Source organism: Botryllus schlosseri, chromosome 3 (assembly GCF_051294905.1).
Source record: "Botryllus schlosseri isolate E-star chromosome 3, Bs_hap1, whole genome shotgun sequence".
Taxonomy (NCBI): domain Eukaryota; kingdom Metazoa; phylum Chordata; class Ascidiacea; order Stolidobranchia; family Styelidae; genus Botryllus; species Botryllus schlosseri.
The window spans coordinates 36,467,202-36,492,174 of record NC_137238.1 but is presented as its reverse complement, the minus strand read 5'-3'; the positions used below and the strand labels follow the sequence as shown (position 1 = coordinate 36,492,174).

At 40.4% G+C, this 24,973-nt stretch overlaps 2 protein-coding genes across 3 annotated transcripts in view; one reads left to right on the top strand and one right to left on the bottom strand.

Moving 5' to 3' along the window:
* LOC145436463 (putative mitochondrial import inner membrane translocase subunit Tim8 A-B) overlaps nt 1–24,973 on the bottom strand; it is a 246,314-nt gene that overhangs the window by 120,924 nt on the left and 100,417 nt on the right. The window lies entirely within an intron of this gene.
* On the top strand, nt 834–23,225 carry LOC145436448 (phosphatidylinositol 4-phosphate 5-kinase-like protein 1). The gene is made up of 10 exons (XM_080313794.1): nt 834–2,129; nt 3,622–3,681; nt 5,226–5,389; nt 5,942–6,013; nt 9,074–9,161; nt 10,885–11,053; nt 11,849–12,011; nt 15,356–15,489; nt 19,712–19,781; nt 20,797–23,225. The coding sequence occupies exons 1-10, from the start codon at nt 1,962–1,964 to the stop codon at nt 21,083–21,085; spliced, it is 1,377 nt and encodes a 458-aa protein (XP_080169920.1). The 5' UTR covers nt 834–1,961; the 3' UTR covers nt 21,086–23,225.

Below are 24,973 nucleotides of genomic sequence, written 5' to 3'. Positions count from 1 at the left end.
CGGTGCAATCCCTAATTAAGATTTCAAGGCGTTCGATAAGCCGGGTACACTAAATTTACCAAGATATCAATTCATTAGGGTTGAGTAGGTGACGAGATAGCATCGTTGTTCAACTGTGTGGCCTAATTAAAGTCAATATTGAATTCATGCGGCCCGCATCCTCTACGAAATTTGAAAAGTGACCTGCGACCCGTTTTGAGTTGACGATCACCGGCATAAACGGTGCCTTACAAAAGCCTAGAAGTGTGCCATGCTACAAGTCGGCGGTTACGGATCAAAAAGAAGAAATATCAGCCTGGTGTAAATGACCATTGTAGTCGACAAAAATCATGATTACCACAGACGACATTAGGGTTGGGTGCATCGTAAATGCCGATAATGTAAGTCTTCTCGCTTTGACGAACTTACGCGTAAGCTCCACTCTCGCAATGCTGCGCAATACGCAGCACGTACATAATAACTTACAGCCACTAAAATTTGACGTAGTAAGCAAGTAGTGGGGAATCTCAGCAGACTGGGCCGCGGGCCTCATTATCATGTAAGACGGAAAACTGTCCGCGGGCCGGACAAAATCCCTTCACGGGCCGGATCCGGCCCGCGGGCCGTATGTTGCCCGCCCCTGCTATAGAGGATCCTATATAATGTAACCATGCCTTATGACATCTCCAGTAGGCCCAGTCAAAGAATATATATTCTTTGGGCCCAGTGAGTAGGTGTAGCGTGTAGGCTCAGTGTAAGCTCAGTGAGACTGAGTAGGCCTGGTACGCTGACCAGTGACCCATTACAATATGTGACAATCCCTACGCGTTAAAAGCCGAATGCCAAAAAAGTAATCAAAAATTCGTTCATAAAATGAATGGAAACATATCTAGTAGCTACGCAATGCTTATCTAAATAGGAAAGCGAGTATTCCAAAAAATCACCAGATTAGGACAACCTCAATGCTATTTTTCAACACTTGACGGCCGATAATATAGCACTGATCGATTCGACAAGACCGCGAGCATATAATTTAGTATTGCATACGAATCGCTAAGCGACAAAGGACGCTCCATGGAAAACTGCTATATTATTCTGATGATATTCTGAATATGAGAGAGAGGATTAAATTGACAGGCCCTTCTCTACCTATCTGATCAAGTTTTCAGGAGTCACGCTATATGTTATCCCACGTAGGATAGACGCACTGAGTTTTAATCTTATACCATAAGTACAAATGTACAATAACAAAGTTGTAAGTTTTATGTCTGAGGTTTCGTATTTATACTATGCCTCAGGACCTCGGGTTATTGATTCCATATATTGTTTTAACTCGCATGTTGCCATGACTGCCGTTTATGTTATTTATTAGTGCTTCTGTTTTTTTCATTCTTATTCTGTTATCCTAAAATAATTGCAGACTGCCCACTGTAAATTTTTTAAAATTAATACACTGTAATATTTCACTGTCATGGAGATGACGAGTAATGAAACCTTTACAGGTCATATCGTCGCCTGCAATCAAATACCGAGTTCATTTCTAGTATCTAGTAGCTGTGTCGATATTCTGAAAGTGTATATGTATGTGAAACTTTTATCTAGCCACTAAGCAGTGTTAAATGCATACCGTAATAGTCTGTTACTAATAGACAAATAATGGTATAAAATTGGAATTTTAGGCCTATCACTATCATTATATGTACTGGTGCTGGTGCTATACTTTTTTGAGATAACAACACAGATTATGCGTTTGTGGAAAAGACCATTTGTTCTTTCAGTTATGTGCCTTGGAGTCGACTTTATCAAAATCCGCCAGCCAAGTTTGTGCTAACACATTCTTCAAGAACCCCTGATATATCGGAATTGTAAAATATATTAGTGTTTGAAGTTCTTAATAACACAATTTTCAGCGCTAACATAGAAATATATATAGAACAAAATTATAATATATATATAGGATATACTTAAAGTTCGCTTTTGACATGTCAAATACTGATCATGTGAAACGGGAAAGTTACTTCAGTCGCTTCCGTAAACGTTGGAAACGGAGAGGTGTCGTAGAAATCGACGAAAGTCATTCGAAGCACCATTTTACGTCTTTAATACGGCATGGTCTACAGAGCAGCATTGTCAGCTCTACACAAATACCGGTGAGTCGTCGTTATTGTGATGTAATAGGGATGAGCACTGTGGAAGTTTTTAAACCTTGATTGGTCAAATGGTCATATCCAGCAGGGTTGTAACCAAGTCACAAGGTTCTGAGTCACAAGTCAATCTCACTTTTATAGTTTTGACTCGAGTCAAGTCGAGTCATTTTCAATCCACCACGGATACGGAGTCAAGTCCGAGAGCAAGTCATTGTGTTCACTGTTCAGTTTTCAGTTCAACCCACTTTTTTCAACTCCGCTCGAGTTACATAGACAGGGTTGCCATTGACATGGACCCAAAAATAAGGACAGTCAAAAAATTAGATTGGCATTTAAAAGCGTTTTCGTACATGCTGTGTATTTTACGAGGCGTAGCATATCATTTTCCATACTTTCGCCAGAAACAATTTGCTCCAGCAACTCATTGTTTTCAGAAAGTGCTTCATTGATCTCACGACCGCTCAGGTCTAGGTTTACCTTTACTCAGGGCCGAAACAGCACTTCCTCACACCCCCCCCAAAAAAAAGCAATACGATGGTCTTGGGCCCCCATAGGGCGATAAACCAAACTTCTTCACCTCGCTGTGATTGGACGCATCAACCAATATGGGAAAAGGCTGCACACCAAGTTCAGACAAAATCATTTTTGAGTGTATGGAGCAAGACCTCCAGTAGCAAATCTTGTAGTCTTGGTCCTGGCCGAAGCAAATTCCTTGCGATGTTATAATCGGGGAATATTACGATGTGCAATTGTTGGTGAGGAATGGTTTGCGTCAGCATGGAATGCCCCAGGTATCCTCAGCAGCATCTGACACAGTTCTTGTGTTTTGGGGTGTCAATATAAGTTGAAATAGCGGCCTTTTTCATATGGCCTCGAGGTCAATGTCACAATTGCAGATATTGAAACACAGATACCAGAGGAAAATGATCGAAGTTGTGTAGTTGTTGAAAATAAGACAAAATAAGGACGCAAGTCGAAAACAAGGACATTTCTTAGAAATAAGGACAGTTGAGTTTTCTAAGACGCGGCTCCTCAAAATAAGGACAAATCTTAGAAATAAGGACGGTATGGCAACCCTGGATATAGAATTGCTCGCATTTATAGTATCGTAATTTTCCTCAGTCTTTACAGTTTCTGGCCCTATTTTACCAAGTATCAGGACTGATAGACGAAATACCAATAATGTGGTGACTTCGCGGTTTTCGAAGTTACAATGAAATGTCTGTTTTAGCCGTCCTAGTCTCGAGTCATATGACTTGGTTAGAGTCATGCACATGACTCGATTCAATGCAAAAATTGACCCAGCTCGAATCATTTTACGCCTTTGACAAAATGACTCGAGATAAGTAGAGTCACAAAAAATCGTGACTTGAGTCCGACTCGAGTCATTACAACCCTGTTCGATTCAAAATCGAATCACTCAGATACCCAATTTTTCCCAGCCCTAGATGGGAAAATACTTGTGGACTCGCTGTAATCTTCATTTTTATCACAGAACACGTCAAGTAGCGATGAATTTTCAGAAAAGGAATCTAAAACACTCGAAGATGGATCTGTGAGTCATTCTGTCATTTGAAAGCATATTTTTCGAGATACTCATTCAATATTCTTCAACTGGTACACATCAGTTTTATTTTCCTCTCAGCCTGAGTTGGTCAAATAGTGTGTCTCTTTGCAAATTCCGCCGGAGATCTGCTAATTTTCGGTCAAGGATGGTCAAGGTTAAGGTTACGTGTTTTAGTTTAAAATTTAGTTGCTGAACAAGGAACAACCCAAAAACACGGGCGGTCATTTGACCTGAATCGTACCGGCGTTCTGCTGTGTGATGTTCTTGTAGCCATTGCTAGCTCACAATCATCACTGCTAGCAGTGGCGTAGCTAAGGGGTGAGTTTTTGGGCGTCTTTACCCTTCCCATTTCCAGCTCGAAACCTGTCTTTTTGAAATTCTATCACATACTATAATTCTTGGCTCATTCGGAATTCAGTAATCCGTATTATCAGTTATTAGTAGGGCGATTTTTTTCTCCTGAAAAACGGAATATTTGGCCCTAAAACATAAAAATTTTGACATTTTTTACACTAAGAATCTTAATTTTGACAAAATTTTGCCCTCATGTGTGGACGTAAATTAGGCGTTTTCTCACATAATGTTAGAATTGTTACTACTTTTTTTGTTTCTGATGGGAACTGTCTGTCCTTACGACGTAGCTTGGCCTGAAAAAACTTTTTGACTTAATAAATGACAAATATTTACATGAAAAAACTTCATTTTAACGAAATCTGGAGCTATGACTAATGCCAGTAGCTACATCACACATTATGGTAGAAATAGTTAGAATTTGTTGTAGTGCAACGAAACAGAATTTCCTACATTCTCGGGTAGAAAGGGACTGGAATCCTTACTAAGTAGCTTGCCAAGAATGGAGAAAGAATGTTCAGCAGCAGCAGTTGTAGGCTGACAACACTGTAGTTGTACGTACACTGCTGGTGACAAACCGTGTTGCTTCATTCTGACAATGTTGTCTACATCACAATTTTTCATCATGCGCTTCTTGATATAAGAACCAATGCCCTCACAGTCTTGCTTCAGTTGGGATATTACGGTACGTTGAGCATACCACCATGTCAACCTATTTGTTTCATTTGACCGTTTATGATTCACAATGAGAAGACGATAGGCCGTCTACAACGGTATGCCTATATAGTAGGCTACAAGCTGTAGAATGTCACCGACAGTGCAAAATCTACGATAGTAACGAAATGCGGGTTGCAAAATTTTTTTGACTTTGTAAACAATTTTTGACCATTTTTTGACCTAACGCAACAATTTTGATAGAATTTTCACTTTTTATGCTATGTCAAAAAGGGTCGCCCTAGTTATCAGTTAGTTGTGGATTTTGTTAAGTGAGTACCAGTTCTAGTTCTATTTACATATTTTAAAAAGTGAGTAGGCTACTTCTAGTTTTAGTTGTACAATGCGCATTTTGAAAATGCAGTTGTTAGCACAATTCTGGATCCAGCCCCAACCACCACTATTGAATATCCAGGATTAAACCAATTGTCTGACCCGGGGCCAACTTCCTCAACCCGTGTTCGCAGAGTTACGAATTTGTCTCGTACGCGCCACAAGTTTTTGAGTCGCTACGGGAGCAAGTGGGATTTACCGCCAGTCAATACAGGGAATGCATCTGTCCGGACGACCTCGACCTCAAATATCTCGAGTTCGTCTCAAATTCAAAAAGTGGACAAAACTTCTTTTTGTCGTAAGTAAAACTTGATCGATCAGTTTGTATTCGTGATGTAACAATTTAAGACTGTGTCGCTTTTCATGATTCCGTTATCCTAAAAATTCCTTACCACCTTATTTGGCATATCTGAATAGCAGACCACAACGGCTAGATAATTGTAGTTATATAGTTTGACTCTATGGAGGAAAATACCGGTAAGGGTAATCTAAGTTGTGAAATGTTTCTTATCTCCAATCCTAATATAATTTGTGCAATGTTTCAATGCTGTAATTTTAATTCTAATCTATATTCTGGTTTTCCCGTAAATGCTACAGGAGTAATGGATACGGTGGTGCGAAATAGCCATAATTCGAATTTTAATCTAATTTGAAAAAAAATTTGGAAGCTATAATTCGTCTTCTGACCTAATGTGGAAAAAATGTGTAGCTAAATTTCTAACTCTAGTTCAATTTTGGAAATCTGCTAAGCTGTAATTCTAACTCTAATCTAATCTGGAAAAGCTGAAAATTTTCTAGTTGTCCAAGTGTGGCTGCATTGTCATTCCTCAGATTATGTTTAATGTTACAGAAATAACAAGCAGCTCATGATAAAGACGATCGCGAGGAACGAGAAACACTTTTTCTGCAACATATTAAGGCAGTGAGTATCTGAATATTTTGTCTGAAGCTTCACGAAGGGTTGTAATGAATAGAGTCGTGACTCGACTCGATAGTGTTGTAACCAAGTCACAAGGTTTCGAGTCACAAGTCAATCTCAAGTTTATAGTTTTGACTCGAGTCAAGTTGAGTCATTGTCAATTCACCACCGAGTCAAGTCAGAATCCAAGTCAGGCGTTTCAACCCACATTTTTTCAAGTCTGCTCGAGTGATATAGAATGGCTGACATTCATAATATCCTAATTTTCCTAATTTTAACAGTTTCTGGCCCTATTTTCCAAGTATCAGGACTGATAGACGAAATACCAATCATATGGTGACTTTACTATTCTTCGAAGTTACAATAAAATGTCTGTCTCGGCCGACTCATAATCGAGTCACATGACTTGGTTCGAGTCATGCACAATGACCCGAGTACAAGTCGAGTCACTACAAAAATTGACTCGAGTCGAGTCATTTTACGCATTTGAATCAATGACTCGGGTCAAGTCGAGTCATCAAAAATTCCTGAATCGAGTCAACCCTGCTGAGCAGTGAACACTATGACTTGGACTCGAGTCGGACTTGACTCGGTGGTGAATTGAAAATGACTCGACTTGACTCGAGTCAAAACTTTAAAAGGTGGATTTACTTGTGACTCGGAATCTTGCGTCTTGGTTACAACCCTGCTAGAGATATTGGAATTCCTCCATGTGCTGTAAAGATTGGCGGAAATGAAACTGCACAATTTTATCAACATAAAAGTAGATAAAGTGGTAATTATTTATCAAGATTTAAGTTTACAATAATTATGTTCCGCTTGTGAGTTGAAGTAGAAATTCATGACCCACCGAAATCTAAAAAGCAAATCTGTCATTGATCACACAAAAATGCAGCATCTGTTGAATAATTCACGCGTACGCCGATCATTTATTCATATGTGTAATTAGGAGCTGTTTTTCACGTGTCTGAGATAGAAATGACACATTACGCCACGAAATTCCTGTGGCTCGAGGGAGCTGCGTTAATTTAGAATCGATTGCACTTTGAGAATGTGTCCCTAACGGCGTTTTACATCTCGATATATGTTCACGATTGTAATTTAGCATCTGCTGTGCTGAATGAAGACCGTGATTATTCTAAATGCAGACAAACTGAGGTTTACTGTGTCTTGGAAAAGTGTAATAGACATTTGATGGTTCAACCATAGTGTCCTATATGGTGTCGACACAGGCAAATCTCACGCCTCAGTGAAATTGTATCACGTCACAATTTCCATTTGGCTACAGGCAATTTGACGGTCATTTTTGACCGGCTTGTCGAGCATTAAATTTGGTAAAACAGGTATCAATCGAAAGCTGACTCTGCACTGATTACGAAAATATAAATTTTATTCCGCTCGTGGCCCTGGGGCTCCCACAATCAGCCTCGAATTTTTCATTGTTATGGAGATTAGCATTGCGACGCAACAATGCTGTCTGGCGAAACGAGAGAGTTGCTCAAGAGAAAAAGAACCAGCCAGCATTGTTCATCATTGTTGCGTCCTAATGCCAATCCCAATAACAATGAAAAATTCGAGGCTGATTGTGGGAGGTCCAGGGCCACGAGCGGAATAAAATTTATATTTTCGTAATCAGTGCAGAGTCAGCTTTCGATTGATACCTGTTTTACTAAATTTAATGCTCGACAAGCCGGTCAAATTGCCTGTAGCCAAATGGAAATTGTGACGTGATACAATTTCACTGAGGCGTGAGATTTGCCTGTGTCGATACCCTATAGGACACTATGGTTCAACATTTCAGATACATTGAACTCTTTCGAAATAATATCCAAGTCAAGTCACTTTAGGGCAGGATTGTAATCAAATCACAAGGTCCCGAGTCACAAGTTAATTTGACTTTTACGGTTTTGTCTCGAGTCAAATCGATTTATTTTCAATTCACCACCGAGTCCAAGACGGCAAGCAAAGAGTTATCGTGTTAAGACTTGAGTCTGAGCTCGAGTCATATGTTCACTGTTCAGTTTCGAATTCAAGTCGTGTTGAGTTACTTCTGTGAAAATCTTGGGTGATATCGAAAGCCTCGGATTGATAATATACTCATTTTTCTCACTCTGAACATGTTTTTTTCACACAGATAAAAGACACTGGGCCTATCTTTCAATTATCTGTCGTGATATACGAGACTTGAATGACTCATATAGAATGCAGGGTTGTAATGACTCGAGTCATGACTCGACTCGACTTGAGTCAATCTGTGTATTGACTCGACTTGGACTCGAGTCATTGCGGGTGACTCGAACCAAGTCACATGACTTGAGACTCAGACCGACATTTCATTGTAATTTCGAAGCATAGTAAAGTAACCACAATATTGGGATCTTGTCTATTGGTACTGGTACTTGAAAATGCGACCAGAAACTGCTAAAAGTGAGGAAAATGAGTATTTTATAAATACGAACCATTCGATATCACCAAACAGACTGATAAAAAGTGGGTTTAACGAGACTTTAACTGGAAACTGAGCGGTCAACATAATGACTTGGACTCGAGTCATAATACCCCGACTCGGACTCGACCCTCTGCTCGCTGACTTGGACTCGGACTTGACTCGGTGGTGAATTCAAAATGACTCGACTCGAGTCAAAACTATAAAAGTGAGATTGACTTGTGACTCGGAGCCTTGTGACTTCACAACCCTGGCGGAATGAGCCAAGCTCAGTGTACATTAGGGCTCTTCAAAAATGACTTTTTTCTCAAATCGGACCAGCTACTTGATAAAGTTGTTACGTTACCTAATTGAAGCCTACACACCAAATTTGGTTCAATTCCAACCAGTAGCCGCATTGCTTCAGGAAAAGAAAGTTTCTATTTATTATATAAAAGCGGAGTTATCGGCGTCGAAAAATTTGGATTATGAATAAAATAGTATTTACGGTGGGCACCACTATAATGAAACTACCACTATAAAGAAAAAAACTGTGTAGCCATGATTCTAATTCGAATCTGATATTGAAAAGCTGAAAATTTTGTAGCTTCCTCTGATTTCATGTTTCAATATTTCAGATATATCGAACACCTGAAAAAATACCCTCACACGCTGCTAGTACGGTACCTGGGTCTGTATAAGATTGCCGTCAAAAGACAAGAACCGGTACGTATATAAGGGAGTGCTTTGCAGAAAAGGGGTGAATGGCAGACTTGACAACTAGATAATTCTAGTTGTAGACTAATTAGAGCGGAATGCCAACAATCTAATTCTAATCTAACTTGTGAATTGTTTCTGTGGTGTAATTCTTAAATATTTTTTTAATAAAGTGAAATTTTTTCAATTTTATCAGATACCAGTGAAGTTTTCTAAAAATATTATTTCTTTTTAATAAATTTTAGTTTTTTAACTCGAAGAACTTGGCTTCCAACCTAACAAAATTATCAAGTAGCTAGTAATCTATGAAGAAAAAAGTTATTTTTTAACAACCCCACAGGGTTGCAACCAAGTCACGAGGTTCCGAGTCACGAGCCAATCTCGCGTTTGTTATTTTGACTCGAGGCAAGTCATTTTCAATTCACCACCTAGTCAAGTACGAGTCCTAGTCAGCGAGCAGAGGTCCGAGTCATGGTATTAACCTTCCGTTAAATTCTTGTTGAACCCACTTTTTATAACTCTGTTTGTTGATATCAAATGGTTCGCATTTATAATTTACTAATTTCCCTCACTTTTATCAGTTTCTGGTCGCATTTTCAAGTATCAGTATCAATACACGAAATCCCAATAATGTAGTGACTTTACTATTCTTCGAAATTACAATGAAATGTCGGTCTTGGCCGTCTGACTCTCTAGACATATCACTTGGTTCGAGTCAATACACAGATTGACTCGAGACGAGTCATTTCCGTATTTTGAGAAAATTCCTCGTGTCAAGTCGAGTCATCAGAAAATTTTGACTCGAGTCATTACAGCCCTGCGTTCTTATAAGAATGAACTATTGTTGGATATGAACAGAACTTGGATTCAATGTCTAAATTTTCATGAATTCAGTAATTCTAATTCTAATCTAATTTTGGCAAATTTGAAATATTGTTTTAAAATTTAATTTGTTCAACTGTAATAACGTAGCTTCCAACCAGGGTTGTAATGACTCGAGTCGCCATTTTTCGGTGTTTCGACTTGACTCGAGTCATTTTCTTAAAAATCGAAAATGACTCGACTCGAGTCAATTTGCGTAGTGACTCGACTTGTACTCGAGTCATTGCGCATGACTCGGACCAAGTCACATGACTCGAGACTGAGTCTACCAAGGCAGGCATTTCATTGTAATTTCGAATAAGAGTGAAGTTATCCCACTAATATTATTTCGTCTATCAGTAGGCTTACTGATACTTTAACACGCTACCAGAAACTGTAAAAATAGTAACAAAAATTGATATATTATGAATGCTAAGCACTTGATCTCACGGACCTAATTTGCAAAAAATGTGGGCTTCACGTGACATTACCTCGAAACTGAATATTCACCACAATGGCTTGGACTCGGACCAGAGTCAAAACGCTATGACTCGACACTCTACTTCGTGACTTGGACTCGGACTTGACTCTGTGGCGAATTGAAAATGACTCGACTTGACTCGAGTCAAAACTATAAAAGCGAGATTGACTCATGACTCGGAGCCTTGTGACTTGGTTACAACCCTGCTTCCAACCTATTTTAGATTCTATTCTTTTTTTAACTCTAAGAAACAATGAATCTTTGAAGAAAAAAGTGAATTTTGAGCAGCCCCCTTTGTTGATTTTCTAAATCCAGATACATGTCTCACCATGCATTAATATTTGATACATTTCCTGTTGATTTTTGAGTTATAAATACTTATATTCGCAGGTGTATTTCATCGTGATGCAAAGCATTCTTTATCCCGAGGAAAGGATCGATATAAGATTCGACCTGAAGGCTTGTACCGCCGGCCGTAACACGAAAGAAAAGGACCAGGACACGGAGACCATCACCATTTATAAAGACGTCAATTTTGACGACAGAATCATACATCTTGGTGTGTAAAAAAGTATGCTGTACAGTGTACATTTAAAAAGTGCACAAGTACATTTGTGTAGTTCTAGTTCTAGTTGCGAGTTTTGAAAAGTGTTTTTAGTATTCATGGTGTTTGTCGTCTACTATGGTCATTCACACCAGGCCAATTTTCTTCATTTTTATTCCGTAGCTGACGACTTGTAGGGTAGCACGGCCTACTTCTAGGCTTTTATAAGACACCGCTCACACGGAGGATATGGTGAGGAGAAGCCTAGATAAACCTTCGACACTTACGTAGCAATTCTGGAGTCGACCTCGGTCGGACTCGAACCCGCAACCCATTGGTGTTGCAGCTATAAATTATACCACTACGCTATCTCGCCGTTTAGTAGTTCTAGTTCTAGGTGGGAGTTTTGAAAACTGAGTAGTTCTAGTTTTAGTTGCGAATTCTTAAAAGTGAGTAGTAATAGTTCTAGTTTAGAATTCTGGAAAGTGATTATGTCTAGATGCAAGTTTTGGAAAGTGAGTAGTTCTAGTTCTAGCTGCACATTTTGAAAAATGAATAGTTCTAGTTTTAGTTTAGAGCTCTGGAAAGTGAGCTGTTCTAGTTCTAATTTTAGTTCTGAAAAGCCATAAGTTCTAGATGCAAGTTTTGAAAAGTGAGTAGTTCTAGATCCAGTTCTATTTGTAAGTTCTGAAAGCGAGTAGTTTTGGTTCTAATTTTGGTGGCGCATTTCGAAAATCCAGTACTTTGTAAAAGTCTGGTATCGGCTTAAAAATCGATCTCTTATGAAAAAGCGATTTCTTATTTTCAAAGGGCCGCAATCGGACTGGTTTTTCCAGCAGATCGAGCACGACACAAAGTTTCTGCAAAATCTGCGTGTGATCGACTACAGTCTTCTTATCGGAATGCAAAATCTTCATGCCGATGAAATTGGAGAAAATAGCGATTTGGCAGCGATCGTGTGCCGTACTCAAAAGTAAAATATATAGAATGTCTATCAGGGCAATAACCAAGTCACAAGTCAATCTCACTTATATAGTTTTGACTCGAGTCAAGAGGAGTCATTTTTAATTCACCACAGAGCATACATGGGGTAATCGCGATTAGTAATCGTGATCGCAATCGATTACATTCGAAAAAAATAATCCGAAGTAATCGTAATCGTAATCGACTATTTCCCATATCCAATTGATTTATATGTAAAAAAAAAACGATTACATCCCATTTGTACAAGGCCCTAGGACAGGGGCGGGCAACTTCTCCAGACGGCCGGCCAGATATAGGAAAGCTGAGTTCTTGGCGGGCGGATTCCTGAATCGATACATTATTCGACCATTTTTCCACATATACAAGGAATAAATCGTACTTATTGAAGGTGTTTTAAAGACAGCAATGTCAGTTCAAAGCCAATTCTCGCCGATAATGGGGAAGTCAATGTGGATTTGAGAATAGCATTGCCATACATGTCTGCTTCTCTCTGATCAGTCAACACGCGATGCAATCCTTAATTAAGATTTCAAGGCGTTCGATAAGCCCGGTACCCCAAATTTGCGAAGATATCAATTCATTAGGGTCGAGTAGGTGACGAGATAGCGTCGTTGTTCAACTGTGTGGACTAATTATAATCTCGATATTGAATTCATGCGCCCCGCGTCCTCTACCGAAATTTGAAAAGTGGCCCGCGACTCGTTTTGAGTTGGCGACCCCTGGCGTAAGCGGTGTCTTACAAAAGCCTAGAAGTGTGCCGCGCTACAAGTCGGCGGATACGTAATAAAAAATAAGAAATATCAGCTTGGTGTTAAGGACCATTGTAGTCGACAAACACCATGATTACCACAAACGACATTGGGTTTGACTACATTGTAAATGCCGATGAAGCAAGTTCTCTTGCCTCGACAAAGTTAAGCATAAGCTCCACTCTCTCACGCTGCGCATACACGGATATAATAACATACAATCAATAAAATTTGACCTGGTAAGCAAGTAGTGGGGACTCTCGGCAGACTGGGGCCGCGGGCCACATGATCATGTAAGACGGAAAACTGTCAGCGGACCGGATCCGGCCCGCGGGATGTAGGTTGCCCGCCCCTGCTCTATGACATGAACGGAACAGTGAACATTCTTGAATAATATGATATGATTATACCAGGTTATTGATGGCAGAGACGTCGGATTTTCAAATGCCACTGCCCATTATTATGTCACAAGTATTGGCTTTGCTCGTTATTGCGTAACGAATTACCCAAACATAGTAAATATATATTCGATGTACAATGTACATTGTAGTCTTCAAGAACACTCGCAATGCCTTATTTCAGGTTATCAATAACACTCAGAAGCCACTACCTCACAACAGGATAATGATCACGACTTTGACTAGTTTCAAATAGTAAAGTGTGTATTGATGTTTGGTTAGGCTTGCTTAAATGCAGTTGATGGTAGAACGTAAATAGACTTTATCATTTTGAGCTTTGAGAAAGTCCTCTCAGATAAAGTTTCAGACACAAGCAGCATAAATATGGACCAAATTGTAAGTCGTAACGAATTAGTCATCTCTCCTTGCTGTGTGCACTATATAGCCTCATTTTTCCGCCCACTTGCAGCCCATCCAGCGCGGTTATGGACAATGGTTACACGCACAAAGTTTCGGCCCAGGTCCTTCTTCGGTAGCACACTTTATGAATTCACATGTTAACCGAAACTGCATGTGTCTATTGTCTTGGTGTGTCGGGGCATGGTAATGGCCTTGCTTGAGGGCGAGAGGTCTGAATTTTAAAATCAAGATATGCAGCGACATTATATCGCGAAGCGAATTTTCAAGTTAACTAAATCTCTCGGAAATACTCTCTTATAGATGTAGATCTACGAAATAATTTTGTGTCCCTTTCGAGCTCTCTCCCCACCCTATTGGGAGTTTGGGTTACGGCCCTGCCTAGAATGTTAATCGATAGCATTGAAGTTGAGCAATTGGTGTATTATGACGTAAACAGCAAATGACGTCATGATGTCTCATGTAGAAGGAAAGTTATTCTCTCATGAGACCCTTCATCGCAATAGTTATATTAGTGGCAAGATAGCGCAGTGGTATAATCCGCGACTGCAACACCAATGGGTGCGGGTTCGAGTCCGACCGAGGTCGACTTCAGAATTCCGATTCCTAAGTGTTGGAGGTTTACCTAGGCTCCTCCTCGCCACCTCATCCGCGTCAGCGGTGTCTTACAAAAGCCTAGAGGTGGGCCGTGGTATTAGTCGGCAGTACGGAAAATAAGAAGAATATCGGCCAGGTGTAAATGACCACAGGAGTCGACAAACACCATGAATACCCCAAAACAAAAAAAAATAGTTATATTGGCTTCCGATATGTTATCAAAGATTAATTCTAAGAAGGAAAATAAATGTAATCATGAGTAGTCGTGATTACTTTTCCAATGTAATCGTAATCGTAATCGACCACTTCGAGATTTTGCTGTCATCGTAATCGTAATTCAGAAGTAATCGTAATCGCAATCGATTACATTCATGAAGTAATCACCCCATGTCTGCCACCGATTCAAGTCCGAGTCCACGTCAGCTAGTAGAGGGTCGAGTCCAAGTCACATGGTTTTGACTCGAGCCCAAGTCATCGTGCTCCCTGTTCAGTATCAAGTTAAATTTGGCTTAATCCACATTTTTTCAACTCTGCTGGAGTGATGTAGAACGGCTCACATTCATAATATATCATTGTTTTTTTTTTGGTCCAACGGTTTCCAGCCCTGTTTCCCAAGTACCAGGACTGATAGACGATATAGCAATAATGTGGTGACATCACTATTCTTAAAAGTTACTATGAAATGTCGATCTTGGCCGTCGACGTCTCGAGTCATGCACAATGACTCGAGTACAAGTCAAGTCAATACACAAATTGGATCAAGTCGAGTCTAGTGAAGTCGAGGCAAAACTTGCTTGAGCCAGTGTTGGGATGACTCGAGTCACCTTTTTCGTATGACTTGACTTGACTCGAGTCACTTTGCTAAAACGACTTGACTTGACTCGGCGTATCAAAAATGTGGATTGACTCGTGACTCGGAGCAAAATTCACGAGTCAATTTCAAGTCATCAAGTAATCGGTGTCGATAAAAATCATTGTATCTTGCATATGGTCGAGTCGCCTTCGAAAATCGATTGACTTGACTTGACTCGAGTCAAAATGTGCAATGACTCGTAATGACTCGTGACTCGAAGGTAGTGACTTGATCCCAACACTGACTTGAGCACTATAAAAAAGTACTTCATTAGTGATAATCTCTGCATTTTTCAACCCGAAATTTCAAATGTATTCAGATCTATATCAAGAAATCATAGTGTTCGGCGAGGTTGGCCGCAGAGTCCCAGCAAAACGATGTCTATTATTCAAGAAGGCAACTCTGACGTCCGACCGCAACAGTCTGACAACCAATCTGCTATTAATCTGCCAGGTAGTATACAAAAGTCGTATAATACCAAGAATTTTCGTTGCGTTTCGCGCACAGTAGATTTGGAGCGACAAGTATGCTTTAACGAAAGTATTGCTGAATATAATTTGGGTACCGGGTTGCGTGGTTCCGTTCACACCGCATTGTCGCCTATATCAAACATTTCTTCACAGTAAGTATGCCCCCTCGTAACGTTTGAAACTACCATTTCGCAATCTGGCAATTGCCTATTATACCTAGCTGCAATGTTCCCTCTAAGCTGCGCACGTGCGCAAATGCGCAGTGATTTCGCGGTCTCTGCGCACAGAAAATCTAAGTTGCGCACAAAAAATCCGAAGTGATGACCTTTTTTTTAGTCGTTACGCACTGTTTTCCTAGGGTCTTCGCAGTGAGTTGGTGAGTGTGCGCAGACTCGTCAAAAATTAGAGGGAACATTGCCTAGCAGCCAATGACGTGTCCTAATCTGGAAAAGTGGACTTTGACTTTTTAAACGCTAGACCTGTTTTAGCATACCGCCGTTGAAACTTTACGGACAAAACGACATGAAATATATTTTCCGCTTTTTGGAAGTAGTATTTGTATTTTCCCTTCAATTACGAGTATTATACGTCGAGTTCTCATTATAGTTTCAGTTCTTCTATCTGGAAAACATACATGTTGAAGCATAGGCGCCGACTTACGAGGTTACGAGGTGGCGCAGCCACCTCGTCACCATATTTACGAGGTGGCGGCCACCTCGTACGAAATGCTCAAACGCCCAAGTTGTTTGTGACCAGTAATTAGTAATCAGGCCAATCGACGGGAGCTCGTTAGAGACGTCTTTTTTTTTGATACGCGCGTGTGCCAGGCGCGTAGCCACGGGGTTCGAATCCCCCTGTTTTGAAACGCGAAACCCTGTCAATTTGAAATAACCATCAACTCCATTATTCAGCAGTGTTCCGTGCGGCCGATTTGCGAGAGGCAAGTTTTCAATTAGCGCGAAGAGTCTGTGATGATATGCCGCTGAGATGTCGCGAAATTAGGTCAGCCATTGCCGTGCGCGTGACAATCGTCGCCAGCCTGATTTATGGCATCTCGGACAAGCCTGATTCCGCTGGCATGAACAATCGCATCTGCAATAGGCCCAGTTCAAACTATATCATCGCTTGTCTGCGCAATCGCATCTGCATTGGCGGCTTCTGCCTGGTGTGCACGATATCATCGTGTTGACGATTATACGCGTATGATAAGCTTGTCGACGAGTCCGGAAGTGCTGTTAATTAGCGTCAGCGACTCTCTGATCGGTCGTGAACGCGCGCTTATCAACGCGTCGAACAATTAAATACGCACGCTTATCAATGCGTCCTACGTCTTATGTAGCCTTGGCGACGATTTGCGCAAGTCAAAATGTACAAGTTTTTATGGAATATGTGCTATAATGACGCCGATTTCAGGTGGTTCAAACCTTACCTCTTATATAACTCAAGCCTTGACACACAGCTTCTGATGGTTATGTTCAAGTATTAGCGGAAATCAATTACGCATGTACGCACGCGTCGCACATGTTTGCGGACATTCGATGTCATTCAGTTTCGAGATGTCACTCTTTAATCCACACTCTTTAATCCATTGGGAAGTAGGAGCCAAAGCATGGTAGGCCCGAGACGCGGTAGTTAGGCTAGCGATATCTTTCGTACTGGGCCTATTGCAGATGCGATTGTGTATAGGCCACATGCTATCGTGCGCACCGGGCCTATTGCAGATGCGAATATTCAAGCCAGCGCAATTAGGCTTGTAGGTGACGCGATAAATCAGGCCAGCAACAATTGCCGAGCGCGGGGCAATGAATGACCTAATTTCGCAATTATCTCAGCGGGACATCGTGTCGCGTTACATTTTGCAATGGAATGCGTAAGCACGAATCTCGTTTATTGTCGACACGCCTTTCGTTAATTGGCCGCGCATAACACTAATATGACTTATTGAATTGCAACCGAGTATTAGCGTCAGAGAGCTCATTTGACAAGGACGGGGTTTCGCGCTTCTAAAGGAGGGGCTTTTGACCCCCGAAACCCCCCTGGCTGCGCGCCTGGATGCACTTCAAAAATGTTTAGCAAACGTAAATCGAAAAATGCACCAATGCCGCCAAAATCCCTGTTTTAATCTGCAAACAATTGCCACGATGCTAGCTTCTCAATTAACGCGAAACCAGAAACCGCAAGAGACAATTGCTGATTGGCTGCGCGATTTCGCGTTTGTAATCATCATTATTGTCGGTTTGAAACCTCATATTTGAGAGTTGTCGTGTGTTACTTGCGAACTTGCCAGCCCAGTGCGTGGCGTATTTCGTTACTCACACGACGCATTGCTCGTTAATAACATTGATGCAACTTCAAATTCTCAGTGACGATAATTCTGATTTTTGTTCGATGCATACCGCTGACGGACGAATGATCGTTCCGTTTTAAGACTCCAATTAATAACTCGACAGCATGGTTTGATATTAATGAGTGCAGAGCCGGTATTAAAACGTCACGCAAATGGTTTAACGCTGCACCGGCATGTAGTGAAGAGCGTTTTAGTGCGACGATGACGTCATCAACAGGGAACAATTATGACGTCACAAGACTTCGCCACCTCGTAAAAAAATACAAGTCGGCGCCTATGTGTTGAAGTATAAAAGCAAGTGCCGTGTATTTTCCGAAAATAAAGCTATACACTATATGACATTTTTACGATCTACCATATTTTTAATTAACGTATACTAATCGTGCAAAGGGCCTTACAATATAGGGGAGGGCACCATGCCATGATATTCTCTAAAACGGGGTGTTCGAGTAAACAAATGATTGGTATCGCATTTCCATATCAATACTATCATTTACATCCCATGCTGCGGACGACTGCTTATTGTGTCAAAATGGACACCTCCTGGGATGCATCAATATGAATCAAGTTTCTACGCCTTTCGCGTAGCTCCATTTGCGGCTTTTGACAATCCCTGCGAACGAATTATGATCGTTTTCACAACTACTTACTTACTTGAGTAGATTTAAAGTCAGTCAATTCTACTTCTACTTCAAGTAGTTTTAGGTTGCTTTTGGAAAAAGTACTTCTACTCGTACTTGAGTAGATTTTTTCATCGCTACTTCTACTTCTACTTGAGTAGCTTTCATGACCACTTTGACCACCTCTGAGTATTACTGTGCCTTTTAGGTCAGTGGTTCTCAACCGGCGGTTCGCGAAGTGATTTTGGGGTGTCCACGAGACCTCCAAATTTCCAGAATGGTTGATAACCTAATTTACATTTTTTAAATTAGATGAGTCACATGGCAGTTTCGCTTCATAACTGCTAAAACTTCAGCACTCAAAACCTGAATGATCGTCTGCAGGGTTGTAACCAAGTCACGAGGCTCCGAGTCACAAGTCAATCTCGCTTTTATAGTTTTGACTCGAGTCAAGTCGAGTCATTTTCAATTCACCACCGAGTCAAGTCCGAGTCCAAGTCATCGAGCAGAGGTTCGAGTCCGAGTCATGGTATTATGACTCGAGTCCGAGTCCAAGTCATTGTGTTGACTGCTCAGTTTCCGACCCACTTTTATAACTCTGTTTGGGGACATAGAATGGTTCGCGTTTATAATATAGGCTACTAATTTTCCTCACTTTGAGCAGTTTCTGGTCGGATTTTCAAGTACCAGTACCAATAGACGAAATTCCGATAATGTGGTTACTTAACTATTCTTTGAAATTACAATGAAATGTCGGTCTTGGCCGTCTGAGTCTCGAGTCACATGACGTTGGTCAAGTCATGCGCAATGACTCGAGTCCAAGTAGAGTCAATACACAGATTGAGTCAATACACAGATTGACTCGAGTCGAGTCATTTCCGTATTTTGAGAAAATGACTGACAATAGGTTACTGATACAAACATATTGCTGTTTAGAGATGTTTTGTTGACGTTTTGGAAAAATTAGTTTGCAAAAATCCGTTTGCTCCTGTGATATAAATAACCGCTATTCCAGAATAACTCCACGATGAGCTGCAAGATAGGAATGACCAGGCTGGACGTTATATGATCATAAAAATTGTTTCTCAATTTTGGTGCCATATATGTCGCGATCATACCCAAAGATGTCATCGGAAGCGTTACGCGTTATTAATATATTCGCCATCACACGTATTGCCGAAAATGGATTTCCAGATACTCGATTTAGCACAGCCTTAATAATTTTTTTTTGTTTCCAGGAACAGTGGAGAATTTCAATGAGACTGCGTTCATCAATGAAGGATCGGATGTCGACCACAAGCCATCGCTGTAAGTCACACAGTACCTTTGCGTCCAATGCTAAAATATTTAGTCGTTCCATGACCAAATGACTGGAAATGGTGCGAACCCCTGAAAGGTTCTGGTTCGTGTGAACACAACTTTTGTGTAAGTTTCTATGTGAACGTGAACACGGACCTATGACGTCACAATGTTAATTCCAACAGTATAGTAGTACTTCAATGTACACTGGGGCTGTTCAAAAACAACTTTTTTTCCAAATTTTACTGGCTACCTGATGAAATTGTGAGGTTACTTAAATTAAACGCTCTACACCAATTGTGGCTAAATACCAACCAGTGGAAACCTTTCTATATTAAAATTACTATAATTTTTCTGGCTATCCCATGAAAGGTTTTCTGAAAAAATGATGCACAACAAATTTGTCTCAATTCCAACCAGTAGAAGCGAAGTTACATGTTAGTTTGGATATGAAAAATATAGTATTTTATGTGACAAATTCTTTCGTTATTTATTATAGATCCACCCACTATGATTAAATCCTAAATGTTTGAACATCAATAACTTTGCTTCCGCAGTTCAGAATTGAGCAAAATTTGTTATATGCATTATTTTTTCAGACAACCTTCCGATTTCATGGGATAGCCAATAAAATTAGATAAACTGCGGCACAGTATTCTGTTTGGTTGCTTGTGAAAGGTGCATATTTGAACTTTCCGCATCATTCATACTGTTAATACGTCATAATGTGTGATAATCAACCAGGGTTGTAACGAAGTCTCAAGGTTCACCGTCCCGACTCAATTTGACTTTTGTAGTTCTGACTCGAGTCAAGTCGAGTCGTTTTCAATTCACCAAAGTCAAATAAAATGTGGAATACCTCGGGTACAAGTCGAGTCGATACACCAATTGACTCGAGTCGGGTCATTTTCCAGTTTTAAGAAAACGACTTGAGTCAAGTTGAGTCGACGAATCATTGCGACTCGACCCGAGTCACTACAATTCTGTCGTCATCCTAACACTGCTATGTTGTCTTTTGCACCAGATTGTCCAACAGTTTTTCCGATAACTCCCTCACCGAGGCGGAATCGCTAACCCAAAATCGCCGCCTGCTGCCGAAATGCCGCAACGAGCTTCACGTGATAGACGGCAACGAAGGAGAGAGATATTACGTCGGTATCATCGATTTTTTTCAAACCTACACCGTCAGGAAAAGATTCGAAGGCGTTTATAAAGGGATCAAGTACAAAAGATCTGGGTTAACGTTTTCCGCTGTCAACCCTGACCTGTACGCTACCCGGTTCCGAGAGTTTATATTAGCTCACGTCATGTGAATTGATGATAATTATTGTCAGAATGGCGAAGTAACCTGAGTATACCAGTTTCGTGAATGGTATTATGGCGGCTAGAGTTCGATCGATATCATATTTTTCAGCCGATACCTATAAAAGTTAACTGGCACCTTAACAACAATATATTCAGCCGATATTCAAAAGATGTAGCATCTAGGACAGTGGTTCTCAAACTGGGGGCTGTGAAAGCACCCGAAAGGGGGCGCTAAGCCGCCTCAGAGAAATGATGTTTCTTGTTATCGTAGGCTCCGGCTGATGCTTTTTTAATACGTCCGTCAAGCATCTGTGAAGAGGGCCTGGAAAAGAACAAAATATTTTCCTACCTAAGTAATGTCATATGCTGCGTATATTATGCCTTTTGAATCTATGAAAGAAGGATCGAAATCGAAGGGGCTTACAACGTCGAAGTAACCAGTCCGAGTATATTCAATTACGACCCATTTTGTAAAATGCGTAATTTGAATTATTTCCTTGCTGAACGCCTGTGACCAAGGGAAAAATTTGTTTGTCCCGTGAAAAAGTGCCGAGTTTGAACGGCGTGCAGCCCGCACCACCGTTTTTCTTATTTAGCTAATGGTGAGCAACGCGCTAAGCTTAAGTGGGATGATAGAAGGGGTTGTACACCAGAATCGTTGGGCATGTCTAAAAAAGTTTAAGAACTACTGATCTAGGACATAAGTGCACTTGCACACTGAGTTTTCATTACATAATGATGCATAGTAAGATAAGTCTTGTTTTCGCTGTTACCTAGTCCGGTTCGCTGCTATCGGACAACTGAAAATGGTCAGCAGCAGTCAAGTGGCCCGCGCAATGGTCCGTAAATTTCATGTGGCCCTTTGCCTGAAAAGGTTGGCAACCCCTGACCTAGATACTCGATCTTGCCCAGCACTTATTGCAACGCGAATTGGTCGCTGATCTGTTAGTTGAATGACGCAAAGCCTGTGTAGATGTGTCAGTAGCTGAAATTACACCCATACTATTTATTGTTTTAGTCAGTCTATATAATATTGCAAGAAAATTTTACCTTTTCACTGAATTTTACCTGTAAAAAACCCTTTACCCGCCCAAACAAAATCAGTGCGCCGTACTATTTCTAAAATTGTAAATATACCGACTAAAAATTGGCGGTCACCAGGGTTGTGACCAGGTCACAAGGTTTCAAGTCACAAGTTAATTAGACTTTTGTAGTTTTGACTCGAGTCATTTTCAATTCATCAATGATTCAAGTCCGAGTCAGGTTTAAGTCACTTCCGCGAAACTCTTGGCTGATATCGAAGGCCTCTGATTGATAATACACTCATTTTTCTCACTCTAAACAGGTTTATTCAAACAGATAAGTGACAGTTTCTGGGCCTATTTTTCAATTATCGGTCCTGATATACGAAACTTGAATAAGTCATGTCGAATGTGTCAATACACAAATTGACTCGAGATGAATCATTTCAAATTTTTCAAGAATATGACTCGAGTCACCACGACTCAAGTCATTACAAGCCTGGGGTCACTTGGACATTCCCTGTTCCCAGTGTTGGTTTTGTTGTGCCAAATTTCAGTTCGCACAGCGTGCACTGTCGCTTTTTAGTGTAGGGTAAAACTATGAGGAATACATTTAAAATGTTGTAGGTGGGATTTATACTCTTTTCCGTATTCAATTTGCGGATTCTTAACAAAAATATGAGCCATATTTGTACATATTGCAGATTTTAGGAATTTTATCGTCTCTGGCATTTGACATACTGCCGATTTTATACAACACTGCAAGAATTTTTTTACTACTCGCGCAAAGTTATTTCGCTGGACTAATTATACAGTGAAATGCATGCCCATTATTCATTCATTTTACCGTCTTCATAATAGTAATCTACTTGCTTCAAATGACCCATTCCAGAAATACCATCCACTCAACGTACATTGCAAATGCATATAACTCCGTCGATACCTATGTCTGTTGCAAGTCAACTATCGATCTGTTTAGTAGTATCTTCATTTGACGCTTATTTCAATGACTCTGAAGTTTATTTAATGGTGAAAATAGTATTTATAGGCCTGTTCGCAGTTTCGCAGGTCTGAAAAATTCGACGTGTATTGCGCCATCGCGTATTATAACTATTGTACGATCGTGTCATTGTAAGGTGTTTAAGAAAAAGAGGAGAAAGAGAGAGAGATATATGGTATTCTTTTTCGCCTGCACCATCGAGTTGCGTTGACGAGGGAGATGCGATGTGATACGGCCTTTGTAGCAAGGTCATCTAGTCTGCACCTTCATTTTCTCCTCCATACTATCCGTGATTGCTGAGCGCCTAGCAGGATAGCCGCGGTCACCAGTTTTCGAGTCTTTGGCCTGACCCGGTCGGGGATCGAGCCCACGACCTACCGATCAAGAAGCCGGACGCATCACCATTACACTATCTCGAGAAAGGGCTTATTATGCATCTAGGTGGAATGTACAGTAAGCTTGGCTCGTTCCGCACTATACAGTTCTCCTGCGGCATTTCAGGAAACCAGAAATTAGAGAAACAAGTTGCATTATAATCAGAACACTGGTATTTCACTCTAATATGTCTAACTAGACATATCTACCTATCCAAGTCTGGTCAGGGTTGTAATGACTCGGCTCGAGTCCCGATTTTCTGATGAATCGAGTCATTTTTCCAAAATACGGAAACGACTCGACTTACGTCTACGAATATGGTATCATTTGACAAGGTAATCGTTTTCAATACTTTCGCAGCTTCCGTCCCAAACATTGTTTTTACAATTCCAGTGCGAGCCGGAAGAATAACTTTATGCACTTCCATGTGAGGTCTTTAATTTTTAATTACCTCTGCTACTACATAACTGCCCTGCTGCGATGTCGTTGAAACTTCAAACGTTTTGGTAAACGATTTACGTGTTGGTGTTTTCGCTAATCTAAAACTTTTTTGAAAAGCTCGGCGATTTGTCGGACAAGTGTCTATGGCTGGGTCAAACATCCTGCCAGCTAGGCGATTTCATCCGGCCCGGGAAGGTATTCTGAATAGATTGAAAAATGCTTGTTATTATCCAGCACATTTCCAACAAATGGGATTCAGAGAAGCGAAAACGCCCATCATGCTGATGCGAAAGAGGTAAATGTAGGAGGGAATAAAATAGTTACACAAAAATATAATTCCGATATCTGTGATCGCACTGCGACATCACTTCTAACTCAAAAGGCCCCGGCCTCGCGAAAAACCCGAATTGCGATTTAATAATAATGAAGCGAATTCCAACGTCCACGTTTACAGTGAAATCTGTTGTGTTCCTCACAACTAGGGATGGTGTGAACCAGAGTTGGTTCAATTACAATATTTTAATTTAATTACAATTACAATTACTTCCTTGTATGTTTTAATTACATTACAAGTACAATTACTCAATGCTAAAAATATCAAATAATAATTACAATTACTGTTAAATATGTATTAATTACAATTAAATTACAATTACTTTTAAACAGATAATTGATTCAGTAAAGAGGTGTTCCTTGACAACCGTATCGACGAAATTAGCAACAATCTCAAGCTATTCATGTTTCATTCCTGATATGTACCCTTTAATTAAAAAAAAATCGAACGTATTCGAACTATTCCTAATCATGAGTACTGAAAACTACAATCACAGAAAAATGTTTCAAGCGACTGTTAAGAACCAAAGGTTTGAGCGACTAACAGCGAATAAATAAAAATATAACCCAACCATGTTATGTTATGTTATGTTATGTTAGGCTACAGGACAGTCAATGAAATGTAATCAAACGATTAGGCTACTCAGAGCTGAGTCGGGATAATGAAATGTAATTGGTAAGGCGTTAGCGATAAGGATGATACCGATAAGGTGCGTTAAATTAAA

What these genes read in the sequence shown, in the direction of transcription:
- LOC145436448 (XM_080313794.1), top strand. Translation starts at nt 1,962, where the DNA reads ATGTCAAATACTGATCATGTGAAACGGGAAAGTTACTTCAGTCGCTTC. An exon ending in GGACAAAACTTCTTTTTGTC is followed by an intron (nt 5,390 to 5,941) that starts GTAAGTAAAACT and finishes TTAATGTTACAG; the next exon opens with AAATAACAAGCAGCTCATGA. An exon ending in ATCTGCTATTAATCTGCCAG is followed by an intron (nt 15,490 to 19,711) that starts GTAGTATACAAA and finishes TTTTGTTTCCAG; the next exon opens with GAACAGTGGAGAATTTCAAT.